The 25,593-nt window shown below is 34.9% G+C and overlaps 1 protein-coding gene and 1 long non-coding RNA gene across 5 annotated transcripts; both read right to left on the bottom strand.

Annotated features, from left to right (window-relative positions):
- Positions 1-463: 463 nt before the first annotated feature.
- LOC108767370 (uncharacterized) lies at positions 464-20,113 on the bottom strand. The gene is made up of 2 exons (XR_001940422.1): positions 20,080-20,113; positions 464-686 (listed from the first exon to the last, which is right to left on the bottom strand). It is a non-coding gene; the product is annotated as an uncharacterized LOC108767370 (long non-coding RNA).
- Pgant5 (polypeptide N-acetylgalactosaminyltransferase 5) lies at positions 464-25,373 on the bottom strand. 4 transcript variants are annotated; one of them, XM_018517225.1, is made up of 8 exons: positions 25,143-25,373; positions 6,367-7,160; positions 5,897-6,215; positions 5,067-5,244; positions 3,179-3,359; positions 2,068-2,306; positions 1,827-1,961; positions 464-1,323 (listed from the first exon to the last, which is right to left on the bottom strand). In XM_018517225.1, the coding sequence occupies exons 2-8, from the start codon at positions 6,980-6,982 to the stop codon at positions 1,174-1,176; spliced, it is 1,818 nt and encodes a 605-aa protein (XP_018372727.1). In that variant the 5' UTR covers positions 6,983-7,160; positions 25,143-25,373; the 3' UTR covers positions 464-1,173. The 4 variants fall into 4 exon arrangements, with proteins under 4 accessions (XP_018372727.1, XP_018372724.1, XP_018372725.1 ...); XM_018517222.1 differs by lacking the exon at positions 3,179-3,359 and adding an exon at positions 4,535-4,715 and having other exon boundaries at positions 25,143-25,372; XM_018517223.1 differs by lacking the exon at positions 3,179-3,359 and adding an exon at positions 4,535-4,715 and having other exon boundaries at positions 25,147-25,372.
- Positions 25,374-25,593: the final 220 nt, after the last annotated feature.

The following is a 25,593-nucleotide window of genomic DNA, read 5'->3' as shown; positions in this document are numbered from 1 at the left end:
ATAAACGGTCATAATTCTTCTCTGCAATTACTGTTACATTTTAGTTAAACTTGTTATTTAATTTGCAAGAGTGCACTTTAAATGCATCATACTCAAAAATTGTTTTGCTTGAAACAATTTTATGTATAATATTTTGTCGCATGTTAATTCGCAAATTAAATATATTCAGGAAGGTAGTTAACAAGCAACTCGCAAAAGTCCACAATAGTTGATTATGCCAGAAAAATCTGTCATCATTAAAATATGGAAGACACTCTGGTACGTTCGCATTGAAACTGCATTATGTCTCCGCAATAAAATTTAACGAGAATTAATAATTGTATACATCTAACTAAAACCTGATGAATTCTATATATCGCTATAAATTCTGATAAGTACATCCTTTGCACGAAATGATGCGTAACAGTTAAATTATTCGAACGAGATGCAACGAGGAACTATCAGAAACATGAATATAAAAAGATTCAGTGCTCTTCCCTAATTATTAAATGGATTGTACAATAATAATTTTTCTATATTATTATCGGTACCGTTACATCGACTTCACTGACATTCCAGCATTCATTCCGTCATTATTTCGCAATGCATTTTTAGCATATTCACATTTCATTTCGCTGCGTACTGATTTAACGGTCAGTCATTCGTTATTGCATTCATCCGAAATTATCAAATATGTCTCTCTCTCTCTTATTAACAATTATATTTATAACAGTGGTCTGATATGATTTCTTCTTTACTGCTTTTTAGCCAGGAAAGAAGAAAAAAGAGTTCACTTTGTTCGTCGTTTTGTATCACTTATGTTCACACGCGATCAGAGAAATTCATCTCTGTCACTATTGTGCATTGCAAGGCGTATCGTAAGGACCGTACCACAAAGAATGGCAGTAAATTCTCGATACTGCTTCATCAATGGTAAACAAATCCTGTAGAATCTAATTATTTAACTACGATTTCTGACGCGATTTCCGACGAGAATCGATTCCTCGCGCACTATCAATTTATTTGACGTACACATTAGGTGTAATATTGAACCATTTCTTCGCCACTGGTTATAATACTTCATTCTCTTTTCTCGTACACGCACTTGGGAAGATCCTATATGATCAGTCCATCGGCTACCATTCATTAAACATATTAACAAATATTGCGTTTAAGATTTAAAGATGATTCGTATTAGCTGGCTTGCCACTTGAATTTGCTACGCATTATCCATCGTTGGCCGATATTGTTGACATCGCACTGCGCCAAGACAGGTTGCGCCGGATCGCCTGAGTGGGGTTTTGATAAACAGTAACCCGTGTTTGTGTGTTTAATCATTTTGGTCTGGAAAGAATGATATATATTAAAAATCAATTGCATTTATCAAAACTATGTTTTATAAACAAAATATATTTAATAGGGCTCTTGAAAAACAAACAATAATAATAACATATTGATAAACAGGTAATGCGAGCATTAACACAACGCGGTACTTGGAGCGCAATACATATAATATATTCTCAATAATTTACATTACGTGTCTATACAAGATTCTTGGACGTTTCGGTTTACTTTAAACCATCATCTTTAATACCATAAATTATATAAATTATATATAATATAATTATGTATAATAAATAATTATATATAATATATAATGTTAAATTATTGAGAATGCATTATATGTATTGCGCTCCAAGTACCGCGCTGTGTTAATGCTCTCATTATCCATTTATCAATAATTTATGATTGTTGTATGTTTCATAATTTTATCTTTTTTTATCTATAGATATTTGTTTGCTTTAGATATTTAAATATATTTTTCTATATTTTTTTTTTCATCTTACCTCATCACTGTAAACCCATGCTTGATTACCACCCATGCCATGACATCGTACGATCTTTACTGGACCTTGTGGATTAGCTGCATCAAGGCACATATCATCAGACATTATCTGTTGCCGCTTAGTGTAAGCAAATACCTGGATAATACAGCTTTCATCAGAAATAGCGTACGCTCAAAATAGAAACAATATCTCTTGATCTCCATCACATGTGTATTACTTCATATTTAAAATAAACACAAACCTGATTACCGCCTAATCCGTGACAATAACTAATTCCGACGTTTTCCCCGGTTCTTCTGCCCATAGTATCCAAACAAGTTTGCGTTTCAATATTTTTCACATCACCGAGATAGTAATAATCTAGCGGCATCGGCGATTCTGGATATATATTCTCCAAGTACCATCTGAAGCTTTTACATTTCAGTCGTTCTCTAAGTTTTATCCGCTCAGAAACATCACCGACGTCGACGTTTCGCGCCCCTAAAAGAATTGATCTTCTGTAACGCTACATTTTACAAACGCCGAACTTATTCACACGTATTTTTTTTTTTTTTTTTACATATCGTGCTTGCATATAAATTGGTTGAAAAGAAGATTTGTCAGAGAATTTAGTGCTAAAAATAAAGAAATTTGCGACCATGGAATTATATTGTATGATACATTAAATGCTTGCTCCTAAAAAATAAGTGTGCAATTACGCAACGCATCTTTTTGGAAATCTGAAAGATGTAAAGAAGTTTATGAAGTAGCATTGATTTATATATACATATACGAATAATTTTCATACATCTGCAAATGTAGCGTGCAGAGATGTATTGTGCTTCATATTAAAATTGTTTTATGTTTGAGTATACATAATTTTATACATATGTTAATCAAGAAACTACTATGAGTACATGTATGCTTCTTATTGTTACTTTTATATCATTCTAATAGAATATCTCCCTTTAATAATAACCTTTTGATTATAATAGTATCATATAGAACCCTTAATGCCATGCGTGATTTATTTTTTATTCTCCAAGTATACTTCTACATATCCTATTTGCATTGCTGTTCTCGTTTATTGTACATCATACCCATCATTGTCTAATGGATTATTAAGTAACAATATCACTTGAGAGAACGTAATAGCAATGATGTTTTAAATAAATGTTAACGGGTATCTGATAGAGAGATAGGGAGCACCCGAAGCCGTAAACAATAAAAATGATTGATAAAGAGACATGCACAGACTTCTTCCACAACATGCTGCATCGCAAAGCAACCAATACATAGAAAGAGATGCATAGGGATAGGGATTCTCTTTTTCTTGTTTTTTTTTGTGCGAGATACGCCAGTGTTAGTGCTACCTGGATTAATGTTGTAATAGAAGTACTTCCATTGGTCCAACCAAACTTCTGCGAGCCGCGCATTGTTGTGGTTGACTATCTTGCTCGTACCGCCCGGGAAGGTATACGGGGTTGACTTACGGAATACATGCCCGACGTGCGAGCATGTCGCAATTTCCAATGTCCCACCACACATCCATATCTAACCAACTCAGTTCTGTTAGTGTGTTAGCAGTTACAAACGGTAATCACACGGTAAGAGACAAAAAGAAAAAGAATAACACATGAGAAATATGACAACGGTATTCTGCGGCTCATGGTGGATTTAGAAATTCTTCTCTTGCGGCACCTATAATGTAGTTTGATGAGAGAATTCCATTAAAAGCAAGCGCAATTTTCAATTGGTTAGTCGGCTGGATGGATGAGTGGTTAAGACTACACCAGCATTTTTATTGAGACATAGAAATAAAATATATCTGAAATGTTCATTCAATGTTCATGTTTATATGCCTCGGGATATTCCTTAATTCTTCATCGTACTAAAGTATCGTATACTTATTATTTGGCCGAAAAAAAAACAAACTAAAGTAAAGTATTTTGACAGCAGCAAGATTCTGAGAATAATTTCTGTAGTAAGAGATTTTAATTTTAGTTTAGATATTAGCAATATAATGTATACAACTACTAATGTGTATTATGTATGAAATATTAGTAAATACATAAATTATAATGTGCATAACACATACAAACGATTAACTTAACTAATTTATGGTATATCTTCGTGTATATATAACTAATGTGTTAAAAATCATTTTATGAGAATATATTAATACAAAACTGTTATTAATTATTAGTCAAATGGAAGAATAACTTGTTAACAAGAAAATAATGCATTCAAAAACAACTGCAATTCATATAGCTATGTGAATCATAATAATATTTATGAGAGGTAATATAAACGGCTTGTATCAGATACCCGTCAAATATATTATATAGAGTTTCGCTTGAATAATATTGAATAGAATATAATACTGTAAAATTTCAAAAAAATGTTTTATCAATTAACATCGTTGCTTTCGATATAAGCGCTATATGAGTACCAGCTACATGGAAATTTGAAATAATTAAACAATACGTCAAATTCTTTAACGAATTTTACAAATTTTTCAACAACTTTTTAAGTTATTATTTCAAATCGGATATATATGTGTTTATATATATTGAATAATTTTTAGAAACAAAAATTTGTAACAAATAACATGAATTTTGATAGTATATATGGGATATGTATAACTTAGGTGCACAATAATCATTTAGCGCAATTCAGTACAACACATTGGAGAGAAATTAATTAAACGATACACTGGATTATCTAACCTGGATTCATGGCATAGTAAAAATCTCTCCACTCATCCATCCAGACTTCGGCCACCCTAGCCGCATTGTGCAGGACTATCTTGCTGACACCACCAGGGAATGTATATGGACTCTTGTCCCGGAATACATGTCCCACATGTGAACACGGACTGATTTCTAATGTTCCGCCACATTGCCACACCTACAAGGCACTTATGACTTCACAAATAACAATGGAAGTTTATAGAATACCCTTTGAAGGACCCTTTAAAAACTCTTCGTCAAATATTCTAATTGTCACATACTGCACAATTATCTTTAATACGATAGAGGCGAGAGTTATTACTAATGGATATTAGAAATGATTCGTTTTTCGTAATGAACATTTCAATCTTCTTTCCTTCGTACTTATAAATAATCATTGTTATAATTTTTTAAATTATTAATCACATGATATTGAGACTGTTGGATATATAATCTCATACTGTATAAAATTTTTGTGGTTATTAATTAAATTAGCAGTTGTCTTCATCGTATCTTAAAGGATACTTACCCGAAAGCTCATTTCAAGATTTTCACCACCCCAGATGTCCATGCCTTCGTCGTACGCACCTAACTCGTAGAAATATTCTTTATCAATAGAAAACAATCCACCGGCCATAGTCGGTGTTCGTAGCGGTGCCGTTCTGTCGCTATTCCTCCTGTCCATTTCTCTCTGTGCAACTCTGTACCTTTTTGAGTGAAATTAACATAATATTAATATTTTGTTTAAAAAGATAAAAAATTAGATACCACAAATGCATAAAATGCACTAATAATTTGACAGACTGCCAACGCGTTTTGTTTCAGTTTCAGAAAAACTCGAAATTAATTATAAATACAGTTAATTTAATTAAACAATTAGCACAGTGTATATATACACATTTGTGGTGAATATTGCGGGAATCGTAAATTTGTAAACTCAACAGCTCGTAATTATACATGAAGGAGAGAAAGAGAGAGATTATTATTGATTATATTTCAAATCATTATATATAGAGATTAACTGAATTAGAACGAGAAGTATTGAATTTATGTAGATATGTAAAAATCGCTGAATTTATGAAACTATCATAATTTAACGGAGATATAAATTTATATCAAATATATATGTCAATATAAGATCGATAGATTTAATATTTCAAGCGGATTTAACTATATATGCCAATCTAACTATTCATGACTTGCAAAATATGTAGATTTCCACATTTGCAACTCAAATTTTCTTCGTATGTGTCCCTTTTTTAAAAGGCAAGAGAGATTTAACTATTTCGGTTAAAATACGAAGGTAATCTTATTAAAATTCATGATATTTAATGTTATAACGTCATAATGTTGTAATACCATCTGAAGTTTAATTTCCAATTGAAACCTCCCCAGGTCATATCACTGGCCGAGATATACTCGAAGGTGTCGTCGCTGATTACGTCTATGATTGGACAGACAACAGTATGCCTGTCGTTAGCAATTCTTGATAATAGCGGCTCCAGCCAACCCTCGGTGCACTCGCAGTGCGCATCTAGAAACGTGATTACTTGTCCTTTGACATGTTTTGCTCCCAACAGCCTCGCTCTTATCAGGCCCGACCTCTTTTCAGTGCGATACACATACGTGGGAACGGGCAGCGTAGTTACGTAGTCTTCCAAATCTTGCTTTAGGTGCTCTAGAAAATAAAATTTCACGTTGATCGTTCGCTGTTATATAATACAGGACTTACAAATCAATCTGTACTATATAAACAGTAAAACCCGAAATAAAAACATTGCTGCTCGTCATAATCGTTACGCTTATTTGAAACCGAGATAAGAACGTACCACGCTCACTCGCGTCGTCCACGAGGATGATTTCCTTCAGCAACGACCTGGGAGATCTATTTATCACGGACCAGACCGTCCGCAGTAGAGTGGTCCATGCCTCGTTATGGAAAACTATCACGATACTCGTGTCTGGAAGATACTTGAGGTATTTCTTATTCTTACAACCTTCGAGTCTGATATCCTTTAAGGATCGATTTAAGGAGATCATGTCGCTGGCCATCAGATTGAATTGATTTAGCTTGAATAGCTCCTGTTGTTTGGCATCGTTCTCCGGTGGGATGGCTACCGCCGCTCCCATCTCACCAGGCGTTCCCTTATTCTCCTTGACAACCTTCGCTGGTCGCCACAGGTGCAGCTCCGACTGCAGATATTGTCTCTTATTATTATAGTCTTGCCTTATTGCTTGCGGTTCTCTGATCTGGGCTTTCGGATGCAGCTGAAGCGGCTCCTCGGACTGAAGGGCCTGTTGTTGTTTGTTGTCCGAGCAGCCCCATCCGGACCCTCCGATGCAGTCCGAATAGAGCATGAGCACCATGACGTCGACCAGGAACCATACTAGTGACGTCAGCAGTATCACTTGACACGTGTGAATGCGAATCTTGGAGCGAAACATCTTTCAACGGCGGCAGTCTTCCACTTGTACCACGAGCTCATCACCCAGTCCGCCGCGTGTGGACTCACGATAAGGACTTCTCGACGAGGCTTAAAACGGAGATACTCACAACCGTGTTCTACTAATTGTGCGGACCTTCGTGGAATCACATGACTGAAGGCGGCCAGTTTTCAGCGCTCTGCAATAGAAAGACGAACCGGGTTCATTACAGATTCGATAGTGCGTATCGAGAATTCCCGAGAGATAATATTAAAAGGTTGCCCGGGAGATACAACCAGAATTCTTTCAGCAGATCGATCCGCTTCAGCTTTACGCACGCTTATCACGATTTTACGAATCACAGATGAAGCTAGGACTTTTTCTTCTTTGCACATTGCATATAGTATCAAGATATATCGTATCAAGATGAACTCGCGATACGATTTGCGAAAAACGAATAAAAACTCGTTATAAAAATCGATTGCTTTTCTCTATAATATTTATCAAAAGCTCGTAATGAAAAAATATCCACTCACGTTTTTATATTTTTCTCCTAATAATTTATATATATATTTTAATATTTTATATGTCTAGAGATTTAATATTTTATATGTCTGTACATTTTTAATATGTTATGTGTGATATTTAATATGTAATATTTTGATATTTTGCACATCTCTTGACACATTTTGAACTTTATTAACTTATTAACTTTATCAAAAAATTAATTTTAATACTATTGTTAATAATTCTCGCACAGATTATTTTATGCAAAGTTTTTGGAAAAGTTTCGATTATGCTTGCTGCATACGATATGGCGATTACGAGGAATGGAAATACGAGGAGACTGCACGGGCGAAAAGTGCATACGTCAGCGAAGGGTAACCGGAGCACTTTGCGACACTTAGGTGAGCACTTAGTACATGACTAATTCGTACACACATCGATCGCAGAGAGAATACCAGTTTTAAATAGGACATTCTGTTTTGATAAGTTACTCGATGCGCGAGTTTCATGATAGTTTTCATACAAATAGGTATAGTATAACGACGTGCGACTAGTGTATACGCATTTAAGTTTATGTAAATCAGATAAGAATAATCGACGGTGAACCTATCTATCGTGCATATCGGTACTCTCTTATGGCATTGTGCTGTATATAAACGCTATTCGTTATCACACCGTATCGATTGTAACGCCAGTAATGTACAGTTTTATGGAAAAAGAAAAAATAGTTCAGTCGCAGGATTATTTTGGGAATGATATATATATTGAACAAAGTGTCATAAGATCATAAATACATAACGAAAGTCTCAACGATCTATCTATAGTTGAATTTTAAATAATATTTGGTATGAATTTATATTTATACATATTCAGTTCTGTAAACTGCCACGCTAAAATTATTTTCAGTTTTGAAACGCAGGGTGCGGCCCACTTGACGCTACAAATGCTTCGAAGCTTTTGATTGATCAATCGGAAGAAAGATTTTTACTAATTGATCAATCAAAAAATGCTTCGAAGCATTTGTAGCATCAAGTGAAAACCGTAGCCGCAATCATAAGTCGAACTGGGATAGTAGCACCAAAAATAAAATTAACAAGCTACTTATTAGTAGCTATATTATCTACTAAAAACTGTAAATAATTTATTGTGAAAAATATTATCTCAACTAGAATTCAAAACTCCGGTACACGTGTGGTATACAATATATTATTTGCGAGACAAGCTTATTTTGTATTATGCCGAGTGGCGAAGACACGCGCTGTTTTGCATATCGATAAACGGAAGGTTGATTATAGCTGGAAGGTTGATTATAATTGAACTAATGATTCTCGTAAAACTTGCAATAACGACAGATAACGCAAAAAGAACTGTTACTTTCAACGTTACGAAGCGTTACCTCTTTTGCGAAACAAACTCCGTGTAAAGATATCTGCCTTTTACCTCCGGTACCACCACGGTACCACCACGGTACCACCATGGTATCACCGATTGCAGTCAATACCGGCTGTCATAATCGCGACAACAAAAAACCAGCATGATCATAATGGTAAAGTGTTTCGAAGACGCGACGGAAATACAGATCCGTGAGTAATTATCCCACGCACCAGCGAGGTCACTTGGCCTGGGAAATTATATTGCGATGAGACAGCTGTGTTCTCTCGATGGTACTAATTAATTAGCTGCTGCTAAATAATTCACTTTCATCACGATAACGAGCGGGAAATGGGAGTAATAATGTCGGATGACTATGCGCGAGCCAGAGAACAACGGCGACATTCCCCTGTCGGTTGCATTGCACAAACTTTCTATTATAAAAAAAGGTAGAAATATAAATGTATACATACAGAAATATAATACAAACACACACACACGGCAGCATCTCTTTGGTTCCATTTTACAAATAATAAAAAATTCAAGTAATTAGGATATCCGAGAGTATAAAAAAGGATGTTAAATTTTCATGCAGTTTACAAAATTGTTTATTTTAAAATTGAAATGAGAATAATAATTTATATGTATATAATCTGATTAAGCGAAATTGTTTTACCTACACAACTATGTTTTGAATACATTTTGTTAAAATGATAATTTTTTTAAGTATTTGTTTGCTAATGATAAAGTAAGAGCAAAGCAATTTAGATAAAAATATTTAACTCTCTAAGGCATCGTGTCTTATCGATAAAAAAAAACAATTTTTACTACTCAAAAATGAATTGTAAGTGAGAAGAATCGATCAATATTTACATTCTGATATATAAATGTATTTTCTGGTTTTTTCTGACGGGTAGAAGTACTATATTTCAATGTTAAATGTTACATACATTTCCCTCTTCAGCTCTTAAATATAATTAATTTGCGCACATTCTGAATTTACTCCGAATTTATCTCGAATTTAATTTTAAAGTGAACGGTGCAAATTTGCGACACACCCCCCTAGAGAATTAATGGAAAGGGAAATAAAAATTAAGAAATGAATATTAATTAATACTAATTAAGAAATGAAAATTTAGTAGCAATGTGAGTTTCTACTATTATGCTATAATTCTATAGATATATTATTTATTGACATGACATGTCTAATATAAAACGCAAAACTAAAATCGTCACAATACGACAGAATAAGTATATATTTGTGAAAATTTTGTAACATATATTCAAGAACGATTTTTTATAAAAAAAAGTATCATAAAATCATATTTAGAGATCATATCTGGAATTTAGAAATCAAGTATCTAAAACTTTCTTATTTTGTAGAGAGAAAACGAAATCGTGATAACATTGTACAGTTATAATTAAGTAATGTTGTAATATACTGACAATCATGAGTATAATGTATTCTTCGTTTAATCATTCTATCTCTACACGACTGTTTTTCTTGCAGAAATCATCGTAGTTTTATATCCCCAAACAGTAGTAAATTTCTACGAAATGCTTTATATTATTAACAATAACAGACGAACAAAGTATTTCCGGCTCATAAACGTAACAAAACTACACGGCAATTATTTTTTAGTCGCCTTTGTAATAGTCGGTTGATATTGTGCTATTATCAACATTGCGTGCAGGTTACTAATAAATCGATACCGCGGCACGTTGTCAAGACGGGACATTACTTCGTGACCGCGTCATAAAAGTCTTTTGACGAAGTGATGAATTGCATGTTTGTGGTCGAAATACTAAGCTACTTCTATTGTTTCCCTATTATATCGCGAAAACTGTACTTCATGAAACGGATGTTCGCAGATAAAGTAGAGTTTAAACATGAGTTACCTCGCCGATGCTAACTTTTCTAACATTAAAGATAGAAGTTTCCCCTAAAATATTTTGCCACTAGTATCAATTTACAATTTGGATCGATTTCGCCAATTAAAAATGGAATCAATGTGTTCGACATTAGAATCTAGTTTTAGAAAAGCTGAATTGTTTAATTATTAATTATCTGTCTATTTATGAGATAACAGTTGCCACATTTCGATCGTTTATTAAATCGAATTTTTCTCCCTATTATAAGATACGTGATAATTCTTTCATCGTTGTGAAGTTTAATCTATTTTCATGGTTTTAAAAGAATTGATAGAATCATGTTTTTTCCGAGAATTCTAACATTATAAGTCCAATGATTAAATAAAATTAATTAAATTCAAAGATATAGAATTTCTCTCAGTTATATCGAAATCTTGATAATGAAATAAATTTACAGGTGATTATTTCTAATTTTGTAATAATTTCTCAGGAAATAAATGGCTTACAATTCTTTTCACGGGGTAATTAGGTTTGACTTCTATTGGCCGTACTTCAATGAGAGAGTCATTGTAATCGAAGTGCTTGAAAAGTCCGCCAATATCGCATTGACGCAATGCGACGCCAGGTAATGTCATTAAAGAAAGTATTCTCGCACAATAGACAGCTATGAAAGCTAAGCTCCTACCTTGTTATCCACCACAAAAAGCTCTAAGCCATACAATAATCCAGATTACGTAATAGCTTTCTTGAAACTCGAAGTCGAAAACGGAAATATATTAATTACATCCTGAATTATTTGCATGATATGTATAATACTGACCATTTTCTCGCGTGCGATATGAATTTATTTATAAGTATGCGATATAATTTTCTAATATAAATAATAACATAATACGGAGAGGTCTTATAAAACGCAACGTGATAACTGACTACGTAATAACTTTACGTTCGTCGTACTCAGATACGTAATTCATGTTTCAGTTTATAAAGTCACGGTGAACATCCTCATGTTTCGTTGTTATATACATAATTTGTATGTGTGGGGGTTAATATTAAATGCAATAAAACTTCTAACGTTTATTTATTACACAGTAAACCGAGGGGAAGCGAGAAAGACGTTGAAAATTTATTATCAGTTCATGTTTCGTCTATTCAGGCTCTCCTTACTCTTGGGAAAATAATTGGCAATATTTAACGTGTTAAGGAAAGTTTCGAAAATTTTAGAGCGTTCATAAAACTTAGTTGACAAAAATGTGATGTGATCGAATTGTACTTATAATTTAGAATTTCTGCCAAGTGATATATATGGGAATAGTCTTAAACGTTCCAACGCCTCCAGGGATCAATTTAAGCTCTCAACAGAGAAAATTAACTAAACTAATCACATGGGAAGGTCGGTAGGACCGTGAAGCTCAGTATTAATGTAATACACGCCACAAATTGTGGAACTTATAATTATATAATGCACACGGGCTGTCGCGCATCTCCTTCAGTAGCCTGTGGCTCATTATAGATAACCAAAGAAACATTTTGTAATATGTAATTATTAGAAAATTACATTCAAGATGAAAAATGATAAACACTTCGAATTATGCTATGTGTGATCGGTAGAATAATTTTAATGTATTTGAATGTCTATATACATAGATTTATCTAATCTGTATAGAAAGTTATTAAAGTATAAACTTATAGATTAACTTTGGATTTATGTGTATACTATATCTATGTGTATAAATTTACAAAGTGTTTATTGAAATCTTGTAAACAAATTCTCTAAGAACTTTCCAAATATTTTTGTTCAAAATTCCAGATAAGATTAGAAAATTTTTAACTTTGAAATAAAAGAGTGAAATTAGAATGCAAATAAAGTATATATTTAAAATTAGTAGAAGACAGGAATTCAATAGATACAGTTTTTATTATGTATGTCATTTTCTACAATTGAAGTCATGAAACCTGTAGATTAGTATACGGAAGACGCACTATAATATTAGTGAGCTACTCGATTCTGCTAAGTATTGTCTTCTATTGTTACCTTGATTTTTTTTACAAAAAACTCGTGAGACACACAAGAATGTACGTGGATATGTATGCCATACTTAATACGAACTCATGATCAACATTTTGTATTTTCAAGAAAAAATGATTAAAGAAATGTTTTCAGAAAAATAGTTTAAATTTAAAAGTAAAATTCCTAAAATTTCTCTAAGTCCCGATAAAATTCCATGAAAGTTCCTGAATTTCAAAAAAATTCCCAGAAAATTCCAGATTTTTCTAGGTAGTAAACACCCAGATTTTATTATAGGATGAATGAATAAATGAATTACCTTATTTTTCCACTTCGAGCGGATGCGATGTAATGATCGTTATATACATAACATTCGAAGAGGGACCCATTAAGAACCGGTTTTACGAATGCACCGAAACGGCTTTATGTAAGCTATTAATCGAGTATCAAGATATAAAAATGAATACATCGTATAGTTACGCATTGTGAACTGAATTACGAACATAAACTACGACGCGACGTGATTGTTCGATTAAATCTTGACAACTCTTTGTATCGACAGCTTTATATTAACTGCTTAATTAAATCACTTGCTTAATCAAAAGTGATATTTCTTCCGAAGTTAATATAATATTTATCTTTGCAACATATTCAGGTCATAAAGCGGCAAGGTTAGAAGAAACTTTAAAATGATAACAAAAATATTATGTAATTTCTCTCTACTCTAAAATTTTGTGAATAATTAAAAAAATTATGAGATACGTAGCTATAAAATAAAATTATAAATTAAAAGATTAATTTTGTTGCATATAGAAATTATCGTATGTATCATATATGTGTCATAATATTATACGTGTAATATTATGTAATCTTCATGAATTAATATGCAGGAGTTTGTGTTGAATTTTAAATATAATTTTAGCTCACAGCGAAACGTTATAAATAGAATTTCCATTACGCCGATAATACATTGAGTTTCTCTTAGGTTCGTAATACATAATATATCTGCAAATGAGTGTAGCAAACGAGTGTGCAATATCAATATCGCGGTTAACGAGTACTAGCGGTGTGGTAAAATCGCGATCAAATATTTTATACATAGTATAACACGGGTGAACTGAATTTAAAAGGCGTGACGTCATAGATTAATTTAAGCCAGGTAACTAGCGATTATAAACGCGACAAGGGTGTTTACATCAATACTTATACGCGCAATAAAGTATCTGTGAAAATCGATTCACTATTAATCTTGCCCGGCATTAAAAGGCAGATTTTGGGCTTTAGCGGTTTTTATGCACAATGACATGTTTACTTACTTGTGAAACATAAATAATTATGCAGTTATTTGAAAATATTCCGCATTATTTTTATTTACCTATTATTTCCGTACTTTATATTACGAAATTTTTAAGAGATTTACATAATTTATTGAATTAATGCTTTTCACATTAATGTTTGACTTATCGATATCAAAAGTAATTTTAGAGTTTATCAAAGATAATTCTATTAGCATATACATATTTTTTTTAAATTATTTAATCAGCCATTATATCTTGCATTATATCTGTATGTATAGGTTATCATAAGATAATCGGTCTATTATTTATTATATTTCGTGATTAGATTATATCTTAAAGGAAAAACACACGTTCCGAAACGTTGATTTCATCGCGGAACAACGCGGAGTGACATAATTCCGTAATAATTGAAGGATCAGTAATATGTATGTCATACAGTTGCACTGGGTTAAGCGTATGCACGTTCGAATTCGAGAACAATGTGCTCCTGCCGGTGTTTAAAATTGTACCGGAGCAGCCAGACAATACTGGCAATACAATGAAGATCGCGGTATCGTACGTGTATACCGTTATTACGCGCCGTTTTATACGGGTCACAAACCGGCATACAGCTTTCCAAGTAATGGAGAACAGATTAACAGTGAAAAACGCGATTGAATGTACATTTAACGCATTGCATCGACCAGTACCGATCTCGCGTTGCATCCTATGCAAATGTTAAACTATCGTGTAACGTTAACAGTCGCATTTGTTTACTATAAACTGTTTCAGTAATAAGCGCGTACGCTATGGTGCAATTTGCAATCAACAACGCGATCAATTAAATTCAAGTCAGACATGATTCCCTTATTTAGGCACACATATGTAAACAATATACCTAATATATAAATACTTCATTTATATATCATACCAATACATGTATATATACATCATTTATAATATAAGTATATATCCATAAATATATCCATAAATATATATTTATATACATTATTCGTATAATACATAAACGAAATACTGTATGTATCGCTCATTTGTTATAACGACTTAAAAACAAAGTTTTTCAGAAAATAAGTTTGAATATTTTTTTTTAATCATTACAATTTTATAGTATTAATTTTGAAATGCAACTTTGATGTAATAACTATACTGATTATGGAGGAATCAATGTACGTTTTTTAAAGTGTATTTTATCTTGTTTTCTTTATGTTTCTATTCTTTTTTTTTTACAAGCAACTAATGCTTTTTGAGTTATATCATTGTTATAACAAATGAATGATATTTCGATGCTATGCTTTTTGAAAATAAATTGGAAGGATGATATTTTTCGACAAATAAATGAATTGTAATTTTATTTTGTAAAGCGTGAAACATAGTTATTAAATAAAATATTTTCAATTCTGTTCGTTTATTTCTGATGGATTTGCTCCAAAATCTGTGCGGTCTACCGTGGTATGATTCTACGAGTATTATAGTATCAACGTTGTAATACGACAATTTTCACACCGTTGATAGCGTATTTTACGATGCACTTATTCGCGCAACCGATTTTCGTTAAGGTTTCTTATTACATAGCTCGGTGACAGGTAACTCTTATCATTTGCAAGTAACGCAATAACCATCACTCAAAATTGTTTTGATCATTGATAATTTCATTTCTAACCAAACTTCAACCTATCAGTCGCACAAAGTGAATATACAAAGTATTATAGAATAACAATCGGAAAATTGCTAAAATTAAATAATTATTTTACGTAAATAGTTATTTTGTAATGAATAGATAGAATTAAATAAATTAACTGTTATTCTGCAAAAAAGAAATTGATCCTTATTAGCACATAACACGAAAAAATACATATATGAATATGTAAAAATAAATATAAAAATACTAAATTTAATTAGTTGTTCAATTTCGGCATCGACATATACATAAAAAGAATTTATTTCGAATTCTTCAAAAATACAATTATTTTAGAAAATATTTCAACATTTTCAAAAGCGCTTTACTGGACAAGTTTGGGCTGTCATCATTTCAGAAATTATATCATGTAACTAGCTGAATTGTTAATATTATTTATAATATTTATTTTTACAAGTTTATAGATTATTTATATATTATTTAATCAATTATTTGATTATTAATTGATTATGATTTAACAAATACTAATTATTTCTATTTGATTATTTTTTTATATTTCCTTGCATTGTGTACCAAAAATAACACATTTCTTATACAACGTCCTATTTAATTCATTTCATTTTCTCAACTAGTAACAAAATATTGTTAATTATTTTTCTAGTTTCCAGTAGTTTTTCAATCACCCCATATATATATACACAAAGATTAAATATCGATTATGTCAAGATGGAGATTCACGATGTCTTGATATTTACAAAGTCATTACAAAAGCTACTTAGTTTCAACATCTTCCTGATTCTTACTCCGTATACGTACACGTGGATTAAGTACATCCTTGCGATTATGACAAGATAGGTTCTCGATACTTAACTATGTCTTGGTATTTAATTTTCGCCTCCAGTCACGTGATGGCAGTCATGACAGGCAAATGCCACAAAAAGGTCACGGAAAAATGGGTCTTTGCAGTGAACGTCCTTGCGGATCGGTTAGCCTCATCTAATCGTTAAGTCGAGTCTGTGTCTCCACTATGCACGCTAATCGCCGCTCTTCTGACTAAGAAAACCCACGGAGAACCTTTCACTCGTTTCATGAATCACTACCGAAGTACGCCGTTAATTAAGTATCGTTTCTCTCTCGCGCGAGAGAAATAGTGACGCAAATAGCGCGTACCAACGATCAGTAGCGTCATCCATCAAGAATACCATCTGTCGGGAGATGTAGTTTGTGATGTAGCCCGTGTCGTATAAATTGTGATTTCACTAAATGTTTCACCGTAGCGCGATTTAGCGGCAGATGAAATCAGAAACAACTTCTCTTTAGTGGATAATCTTACGAGAATCTTCATCTGTGATTCGATGTTTCTCGAGGGATTAATTAATTGAGCCAAAATATACTTGGAATTAATCAAATTTCGAGCTAATTAAATGCACTTGGAATTAATCATATCTCAATAATTAATTAAAAGACAATAATTGTAAAAGCTGTCGATGGTTTTCACAATTGAAGTCATCTGTTGTTTTATCGAGTATTTTTCAAATAAGTATTTTTCTGTCTTCGTACAGATTTAAAAATCTTTTTCCACGATTAAAGTATAATCGATAATGTAGTTCAAACCAGTTGACTTAATGCCAAAACAAAAGTTGGAAAATTATAGCTCTTTATCGGCTTCCGACGTCGACTTGTAACAATATTTGCTTTATATAAAAGTTTTATACGTTGTATATTTTAAACTTTGTATAAAACCATTTTGATTTGCACCAGGGATTACATGAACAATGTTGAATTCTTAGAATTAGACTTATCTAATATAAAGATTAGTTAGTTAGAAAGTTTGTACGTGCAATATTAATATAATAGTGTGCAGTCAATGTGTCAATGACACGTAAATCATATAAAAGTCCATATGTGTAGATCTTGCTGAATCGATAAAAGAGATAATTTTAGAATCTAACGCTTTAACAGCGATAATTCTTAGTATGCATGATCGAATGATTCATATCCTATACATTTTTCTTCCTTTAAAATACTAGCAGCACCAACAATAATTAATTATAATCATTTATGTACAATCTTTTTTAACACACAATCTTTTAAATATTTTTTAAAGACGTTAAAATATATGCAAGAGTCACTTAATAATTTTTTGCACACTTGTAAAAGTGATAAGAATTAACCCAGAACACGAACAACCCATCGTGTACAGTAAAGGAAAATCGTCGGGTGTACTAAGAGTTAAGAAAGATCGTTAAAAGACGATTTCGTTATTTACAGTTCAAGTATACTAAATGAAGCTAAACGATCGAGTCATTCGGGCGAAAGTCGGAGCAGGGATTGCGTTAGATAATTCTTACACATACTGTGAAGCACACTCTAGAAAGAAAGAACCTGGGAAGTGAAGCAATCGGGACGGCGAGCGCGAAGACAAACTCGCCAAACATTAATTCTCATACTATCGGTTTTTGTCTCGCGCAGATGGACCGGCACAGTTGCGAGATGGAAGCCGGCAAGCGTGTACAATAATCTCGGACATCTCCCCACGCTCTCCAGACTGCAGACGCAAGACGTGAGAACGTGTGGATAGCGGTCCCCAGGTATCGTTACCGCAACCCCCATGTAGTATGTACAACGGTCCTGCTGAGCCTCGCGGCCCGTGACGGTTCGCTCGCGGCACGCGTTACAAAACGACGCGGCCTTGAAGCGAGTTTCTCCGAGAGTACCAACCGGTGCCCCGTTGCGAGTATCCAAGGTACTCCTATATGAGCCTGGAAGACGGATAACGGACGGACAGGTGCGCCGCATTCCTGCAAACGGCACTCCAGCTGTATCGTCGGCGTCGTCGTTGTCGTCGTCGACGACGCAGACGACAACGACGATGATGGAATAGCTTCTCTTGATATATACGGGAGTCTCGTCCCGTGTGAAACGCGGGGGAAAAAGAAACCGCGGACAAATACGTGCGGGAATGCTCGTGACCAGACAATCGAATTTGTTATCGGCTTGTGTATGCTGGCAAGCATTTCTTCGATTTACGTGGTGATCGAACGAAACGAGCGGCGGACGTGCGGTGCCCGAAATCCGGATGCTTTCACTCAAAGAAGCATTCGGTACGACATCGCTTCAACCTACCTTTTTTATCGGGACTTCGCGAAAACTAATTTTGAAGCTGGGAAGATTAAGTTTGGAACTCTCCGTGACGTTCACGAGTTCTTAAAAAGAAGGGAAAAAAAAGCTAGCAAGTCGGAAACCGCAGGTATATCATATCAGCGGGTTCCAACCATCTTCGATCGTAGACTAAAAATGGGAACGAAAGGGAATTAGTAAGTGCCGGGAATAAGGACAATGGCGTTCATTTGCATATTATAGAGAAAGCATGAGAGGCACGAGAAGTATGAAAAATCTTCACGGTGTATCTACGGTTGCGTTGTATATATGTTTCCAGGTCCGCGCAATTGGCGCCGTTCGAATTCATTGACGCCGTGCGAAGCATTGCCCAACTTATTTGGCACCATCTCCCGCGATTAATCTCAAAAAAATTTTTTCAACAAGATAGCGGTAGATTGCGTTTACTTTTAAATCAAGATATAAAAACGTTTGACGCTTTAACGCTTCGCAAACTCGAGTCGGAGTCTGAAACGAGGATCGCAAAGAACGAAGACGGATTGGCCGCAATCCTCATTAAGAACTACAAACATTTAAGCAGAGCGGACAGGCGTTTTGTTTTTTTTTACCTCTTATGTCTTAACTATCTCTTTGGAGCATGAACAGTTCCAGTAAGCCACGTCCCGTCTGTTTTGCTTAACTTGATTTTTAGCTCACAGCGCAGCGTGGGATGAAGACCTCAGCAGTTGACCTGGTTCCCCGATAGATCGATTTTGGCGCGACGCATCTCACGAACATTCCTGAACTGCTATCGCGGTATCTCAGTCTCCAATACCTATCGCTTACTTATTTTTGGTCTTTACCTGAGAACGCGCAGATATGGACGGTATTTTTTCTTTTTTTCCCCCCCTTTTAACGTGGTACCAGAAAATTCGAGCAGTCAATGTCATTTCACGGTTGGTAGAGAAACGGAGAGAAAATAAAGAAGTGTCTAGAGAAAAATACACAGAAAAATATATATACGCAAATAATAACTACTTCTTTCACGTATTTCAAAAGTTCATGTGTCTGCAAATCTATAATCATAAATTTATCATAAGCATCAAATTTATTTAAAATATATTCTGAGTTCTCTCTCTCTCTTATAAATATACTCTGAGTAAATTTAATACTTCAATCACAGGATTATTAAATTTAAAACATTATTAAGATTATTAAGTTAAATTCGATTTATTATTATATGAAGTCGCTTTTTCGATTAATTTTATAATATCCTTCAAAAGAAAATAAATTTTTGTTTGGAATACATAATGAGTTTTCCTAAAACCTCTCTCTCTTTCTCTCTCTCTCTCTCTCTCTCTGAATAAGTATAATATTTTAAGATTATCACATCAGGAAAGTATATTCTTTGTTAAAGATAACCGTTACTTAAAAGGAAGAAAGTAAATTGAATAACTACTTTCCTTAGCAACAGAATGATATTTTTCCGTGTAATATTTTAATAATTTCTACATCCGGAAAGAGACTCGCGGAGAGATCGCGTTAAATCGCGATCAAAGTCGATCTATAGAGTTAAGCGAGGTCGATTCCGAGCAGAATGAGTTAGTGAAGTGGTTCTAAATAGCGCTCGAAGGCTCTCTGCTTAGATCGAACGTGTTACATGAATGAAACGTGGAACCGGACGACGATGCTTAGCGGTGAATGTAGAACAAGTATGAGAAGTAATGCAGTATGGATGTCTATAGCATATAAACAACAATACAACATATGTTTTCCCACATATGCCCGAGCATATGTCGTAACTTTTAAGATAAGAAGAAATATCTTGTAATTCGCGGGAAAAAAATATTAGATAACATGAATAATTCTTTTTAATTAATTATTTTATTATGATTCAACAAGTATTAATTCTACTAATTACTTCTATTTGATTTTTTTTTATTCTTTAGAATTTATTTAATTTTAAATAGTAAAAAGGTTCAAATAACTTAACAATTATATATGATTTTAATTTATATTATTGAATCAATATTACAAATGAATGAGTATAATATTATTTAATTCTATGAAATTTTGACCAAACATAATTTATTTCCATCTCATCTAGATCTTTTTTTTATTCATTCTGAATTCTCTGATGGAAGATCTGGTATATATAATTATAGGATTCTTCATAAAATAAAATATTCTCTCAACGACCATGAATCTATCTCTCAAAGTAGAGTGCTCCCTATTCTGTGTTATCTCAAGTTGAAAAGCATATTGTTTACATTACACAAAAAATATAAAAATAAATAAATAAATTTTTAGCAAGTATCTCTTTTGAGGACAACTATCAGCGACACTGATGCAAGAAAAATATTGCACGCGTGCGTGCAAAATTTATATGAATATCAAATTAAAAAAAATTGAATTTTTAATCTTCAAAATCGAGGTTTAACTTCTTCTATTCTCCCCTGACCTTTTCAGCGTATTTTTTTTTACAGGGTACAAAATCGATGCGCGGAAAAAATACACGCGGACGTAAAGGTGTCGCGCGTTTATGTATTTTAACTCTCCGAGAGAATTGGATTTTTAAATTTTTCCGCAATCCGGGTTGACTGTCGGATTTGACATACATCTTCTATCCGATTCCGATCGGGGTGTTTTTTACAGGGCGTGTACCAGGAAACGAACCCTGGCCACGTTAGATCTCCGGAAAAGAAGAGTCCCGGAAGGAGCAGGGCGAGCGTTGAATTCATAATCCTCGGAATCGGGGATCGCTGCGTTTACTATGCGGTGCGAGAAGAGTAAAGACGAGTTCTTCGTTCATTCGTTTCTCAAACAGATCACGAACTCAAAATGACGTTAAAATGAATTGTATCGAAAAGTGACTTTTGAACCTTAATAGATACGATGATTTTCCAGTCCTTTACTACACACGATGTCATTCGTGTCTCGGGTTAATTTTCATCTTTAATAAATATGTAAAAATTATTAAGTGATTCTTACATTTTTAAGACTAAAACAAGGGCTACGAGTCAAGCTGAATCTTAATGCTAGATTAACTACAAAAACATAAGTTTATTAACAAACGTTTCAACTCTTATTGGGTTATTCTCAATGTTTAAATTACAATTTGAACTCAACGACTCATTTGAAAAACAATCACGGTTGTGACTGCGTTTTTAAGGTCATCGTATAAGATCGTTTGATGACCATCGTGCGCTGTAATACGCATCTACAATTTATCCGAATATTTATCATCTATTTCTTCAGGTTTATATATTAAATAATGCTCACAACCATCCATAACGAAATTTTACATACACGATGTTGAATTTATATTTTATTACATTTACCGTCTAAATCATCATATGTATTGGCAAGTGATTGTTTTTCAAATGAGTTGTTGAGTTCAAATTGTAATTTCAACATTGAGAATGAGACTTATTGTCATTTATTGTTAATAAACTTATGTTTTTTCGTAGTTAATTTAGCATTAAGATCCAGCTTGGCTCGTAGCCCTTGTTTTAGTTTTAATTTTACAAATTATTTGAGCCTATTTTCTGTTACTATTTCTTACATTTTTACTTTAACATTTTTACAAAATATTTATAAAGTTGTATATTTAAAAAAATTGCATGTAAATGTTATAACTAATTAATTCTCTTCTAGTTTTTCGAAGAAAAGAAACATACAGGATACGAATGACCCAATCTCGTACTATATTTAATTTAATATACTATAATTAATTTGAAGCCATTTTGATATCATCCAAAGCTCGTTCCTTTTAGCTGAGCTTCTTGCACAGTTCATCTTTTCTCTTTTTTCTCCAACGTCGAGAGAAAAGGAGGAAAGATGAACCATACAAGAAGTTCAGCTAAAAAAAAACAGACTTATAATTTTTTGTTCTGCTTGGAAACTCTCTCCGCGTTAGAAACCTTATACCCTTGGTCACGAGATAATAAACTTTTGATTAGTCCTTCATTTTTGTCAACTTCAGTAAGTTAGAATGAGATAGTATACATTGAGAAAAATGTTTGGTTGAAAATGAACAAACCAGAAAATTCTGATTATATCAATCAGAATTTTTTGGTTTGTCCATTTTCAACCAAACATTTTTTTCAGTATGTACAACAAGAGATAATATACTCTACTTCTTCATGTTTTAATAAAGTTGCTCGTGTCCAGATTCTGTTATAGTCTCTAGGTTGTGTGTAATCGTCGGGACGCGGAAATCGCATGCCTACTTCGTGGCACGGTTAAGCTCACACTGGAAAAAGGAGTCTAGTTGCATTAATTGGAGTTCTCGTTGAAAATGGACAAGTCAGAATTTCTGATTGAATCGAGGGATCCAATGACAGAGTCCACGAACGATTTTGTCAAAAGTCTACGAGAGAGAAAGGCATATATACTTCTTCCCTATATATGTATATATATATATATTATCTCACTTTACTTATACTGTTTCATTTAATAACTTTAATTGAGAGTATGTGTACAGAGAGTACAGAAAGAAAAAAAATATATATCTTTTTCTCTCGTAGGATTTTGACAAAACTTTTGACTAGACTTTGTTTTGTACGCTCTGTTATATTGTGTAAAAATACGGATGCGGATTTAACAACATGGGTTTTAAATCCATACCATGTATATATACGGTGTTACACCAACATGATGAGAATTATATAGACACCGCATAGTAAATTTACACCGATATTTTTTAAAGGTAAGATCTCTAGATTAAACCTATTATCATAAATCTAATTGACTCTCTAAGTCTTGAAAAAAAATTTTAGTCTGGCTCAAATTTTAATCTTTAAGAGTGAGATTTCATTCTTTAAAGTGAAACTTTTACTCTAAAAATTTTAAAGAGGAAATAACCAAAATTTTGATTAATGTGATCAGAAATTTCTAGTTAATTTTCAACCAGAAATTCTCATTGCGTCGCGTGCCTCGGAGCGGCTTCAAGCTCGTTCGCTCGCGCGCGTTTCCTTTAAAGAATGGCAATTGAGTCAGTCCTGAAAAAAAGTGACTTAAATTTTAATCTTTAAGGCTGGGTTGTTCCACCTTTCGGTAAACTTCAGCTTACTCTTTTACTCTTTTGTTTAACCAATAAATAAATTACCACATAGTTTATCTAAAGATGGAACAACCGGCCCTAAGACTGAGATTTCACTCTTTGGAGTAAATTTTTTTGTCTAAAAATTTTAGAGAGGGAAGATAATCAAAATTTGGAATGAATACGATCAGAACCATCTAATCCATTTTCAACAAGAAATTGTCATTGCACGCGCCGTGTACCCCGGGGCGACCTCGTGCTCGCTCGCTCGCGCGCGTTTCCTCGCGCGAGGTGTCACCGGTGCGGCGCCAAGGTGTCCCTTTTCAGCGCGGGCGATCGAGCGTGGTTACACGTATTGATGTATCCCTCGCGTCGCGAGGAGGATGCGGCCGTGATCGGTGAACCGGTTCGCGGCGAGTAAGAGGCTCGCCAACGTCGATCCCGCTAATGTCGATCCACCACGTCGCGCCGGCGGAATTCACGCGCATCGCGGGCACACGCACGCACGCACGCACGCACGCACACTCGTGAGAGCCGGAGCGACGGGAGACCGGAGAGCGACACGTAAGACACGACGGCTCCTCTTCGCGCCACGCGTTTGACGCCCAGAGACGTGGCAGCGCGCTTCCACGAACTTTCTTCACAGAGACGTACGTAGGATCGAACACTCACGATTCTCTTTCTCTATCTTTCACGCACGACCTGTGTTATCTTGAAACCAGAAGAACCAGCACAGATTCCTGGATGATAAGAAGAGACCCTGTGCTCGAGTTGTTTTTTCCTAGGAATGAACTTTTACGGCCCCGTGGAATCTGGAGCGGCTTTTCGGAGCGAATCTCACGTAGCACTACTTTATTATTAACTCTTATCATATAAGTGTCAATTACTCCGGCGCGGTAACGGCCCCGACGATCTCACGACCTGTGAGATCGGATCGTATCACAAGAAACGGCCGAAGGAATCGACTCTTAAGGGACTCCTTAAGTGCGAGGATGAAACACGCAAGACACTCGCCGTACGTGATGGTACGCGGCGCGTGGCCGAGAATGCCGAGATCGGGACGACCGATCGTTACACGCCTCTGGTGCCGACTAGGGTTCGCCAGATCTCGCTTGTTTCGTCGACCGAGAGTCGAGAGCCGAGAGCCGAGAGGCGAGAGCGATCGCGAGAACGGAGCGGGACACAGATATAGCGTGCGCGCGAGAGAAGGCCGCGGGCCGCGGGGATAATCCGCTCTCTCCCTCTCTCTCTCTCTCTCCCCCCTTCATTTACTGTCTTACTCTCCCGTCGCGAAACGGCTGGTCGATTCGACACGCTGATCACGCTTTGGTCCTGTCGATACTCACACACCTTCTTCCCTCGACGGCCCGGGTGCTAACGACGCGGTGCAGGTGCTGGAGGAAGCTCGCGAGCGTGCATCTCCGACGTCCGTCGTCTCGCACTAAACGGAGGATACGCCTGACATCGCGCGGATTGGCGCGGCGCGGCACGGCGCGGAACGGAGCGGAGCAATAAGCGTGCCGAGGTTAGGAGAGGACTACTGTCATTAAGAGTGGGGGGGAACGACACCTGTTCGACGTTCGCGGCAGCGCCTTCGCGAATTACGGAGCGCCCTGCTGACGCGATGGGCTTCGGCATCGGTATGGAAGTGAGATTGGCAGCCGGATCTGCCGGATATCGAGAGTCGGAAAGCGCGATCGTACGCTCGCGATTTATCGACCGACTCGGTGCTGCACTGCTGCCGTCATTTTACTTTACGTCACTCGGCTCGTTCGGCACTCGTACCGGTTTTATGCG

This window comes from Trachymyrmex cornetzi, unplaced genomic scaffold, assembly GCF_001594075.2.
Source record: "Trachymyrmex cornetzi isolate Tcor2-1 unplaced genomic scaffold, Tcor1.1 scaffold67, whole genome shotgun sequence".
Lineage (NCBI taxonomy): Eukaryota > Metazoa > Arthropoda > Insecta > Hymenoptera > Formicidae > Trachymyrmex > Trachymyrmex cornetzi.
Note: the sequence above shows the minus strand (reverse complement) of the source record. Positions and strands in the feature narration are given on the sequence as shown.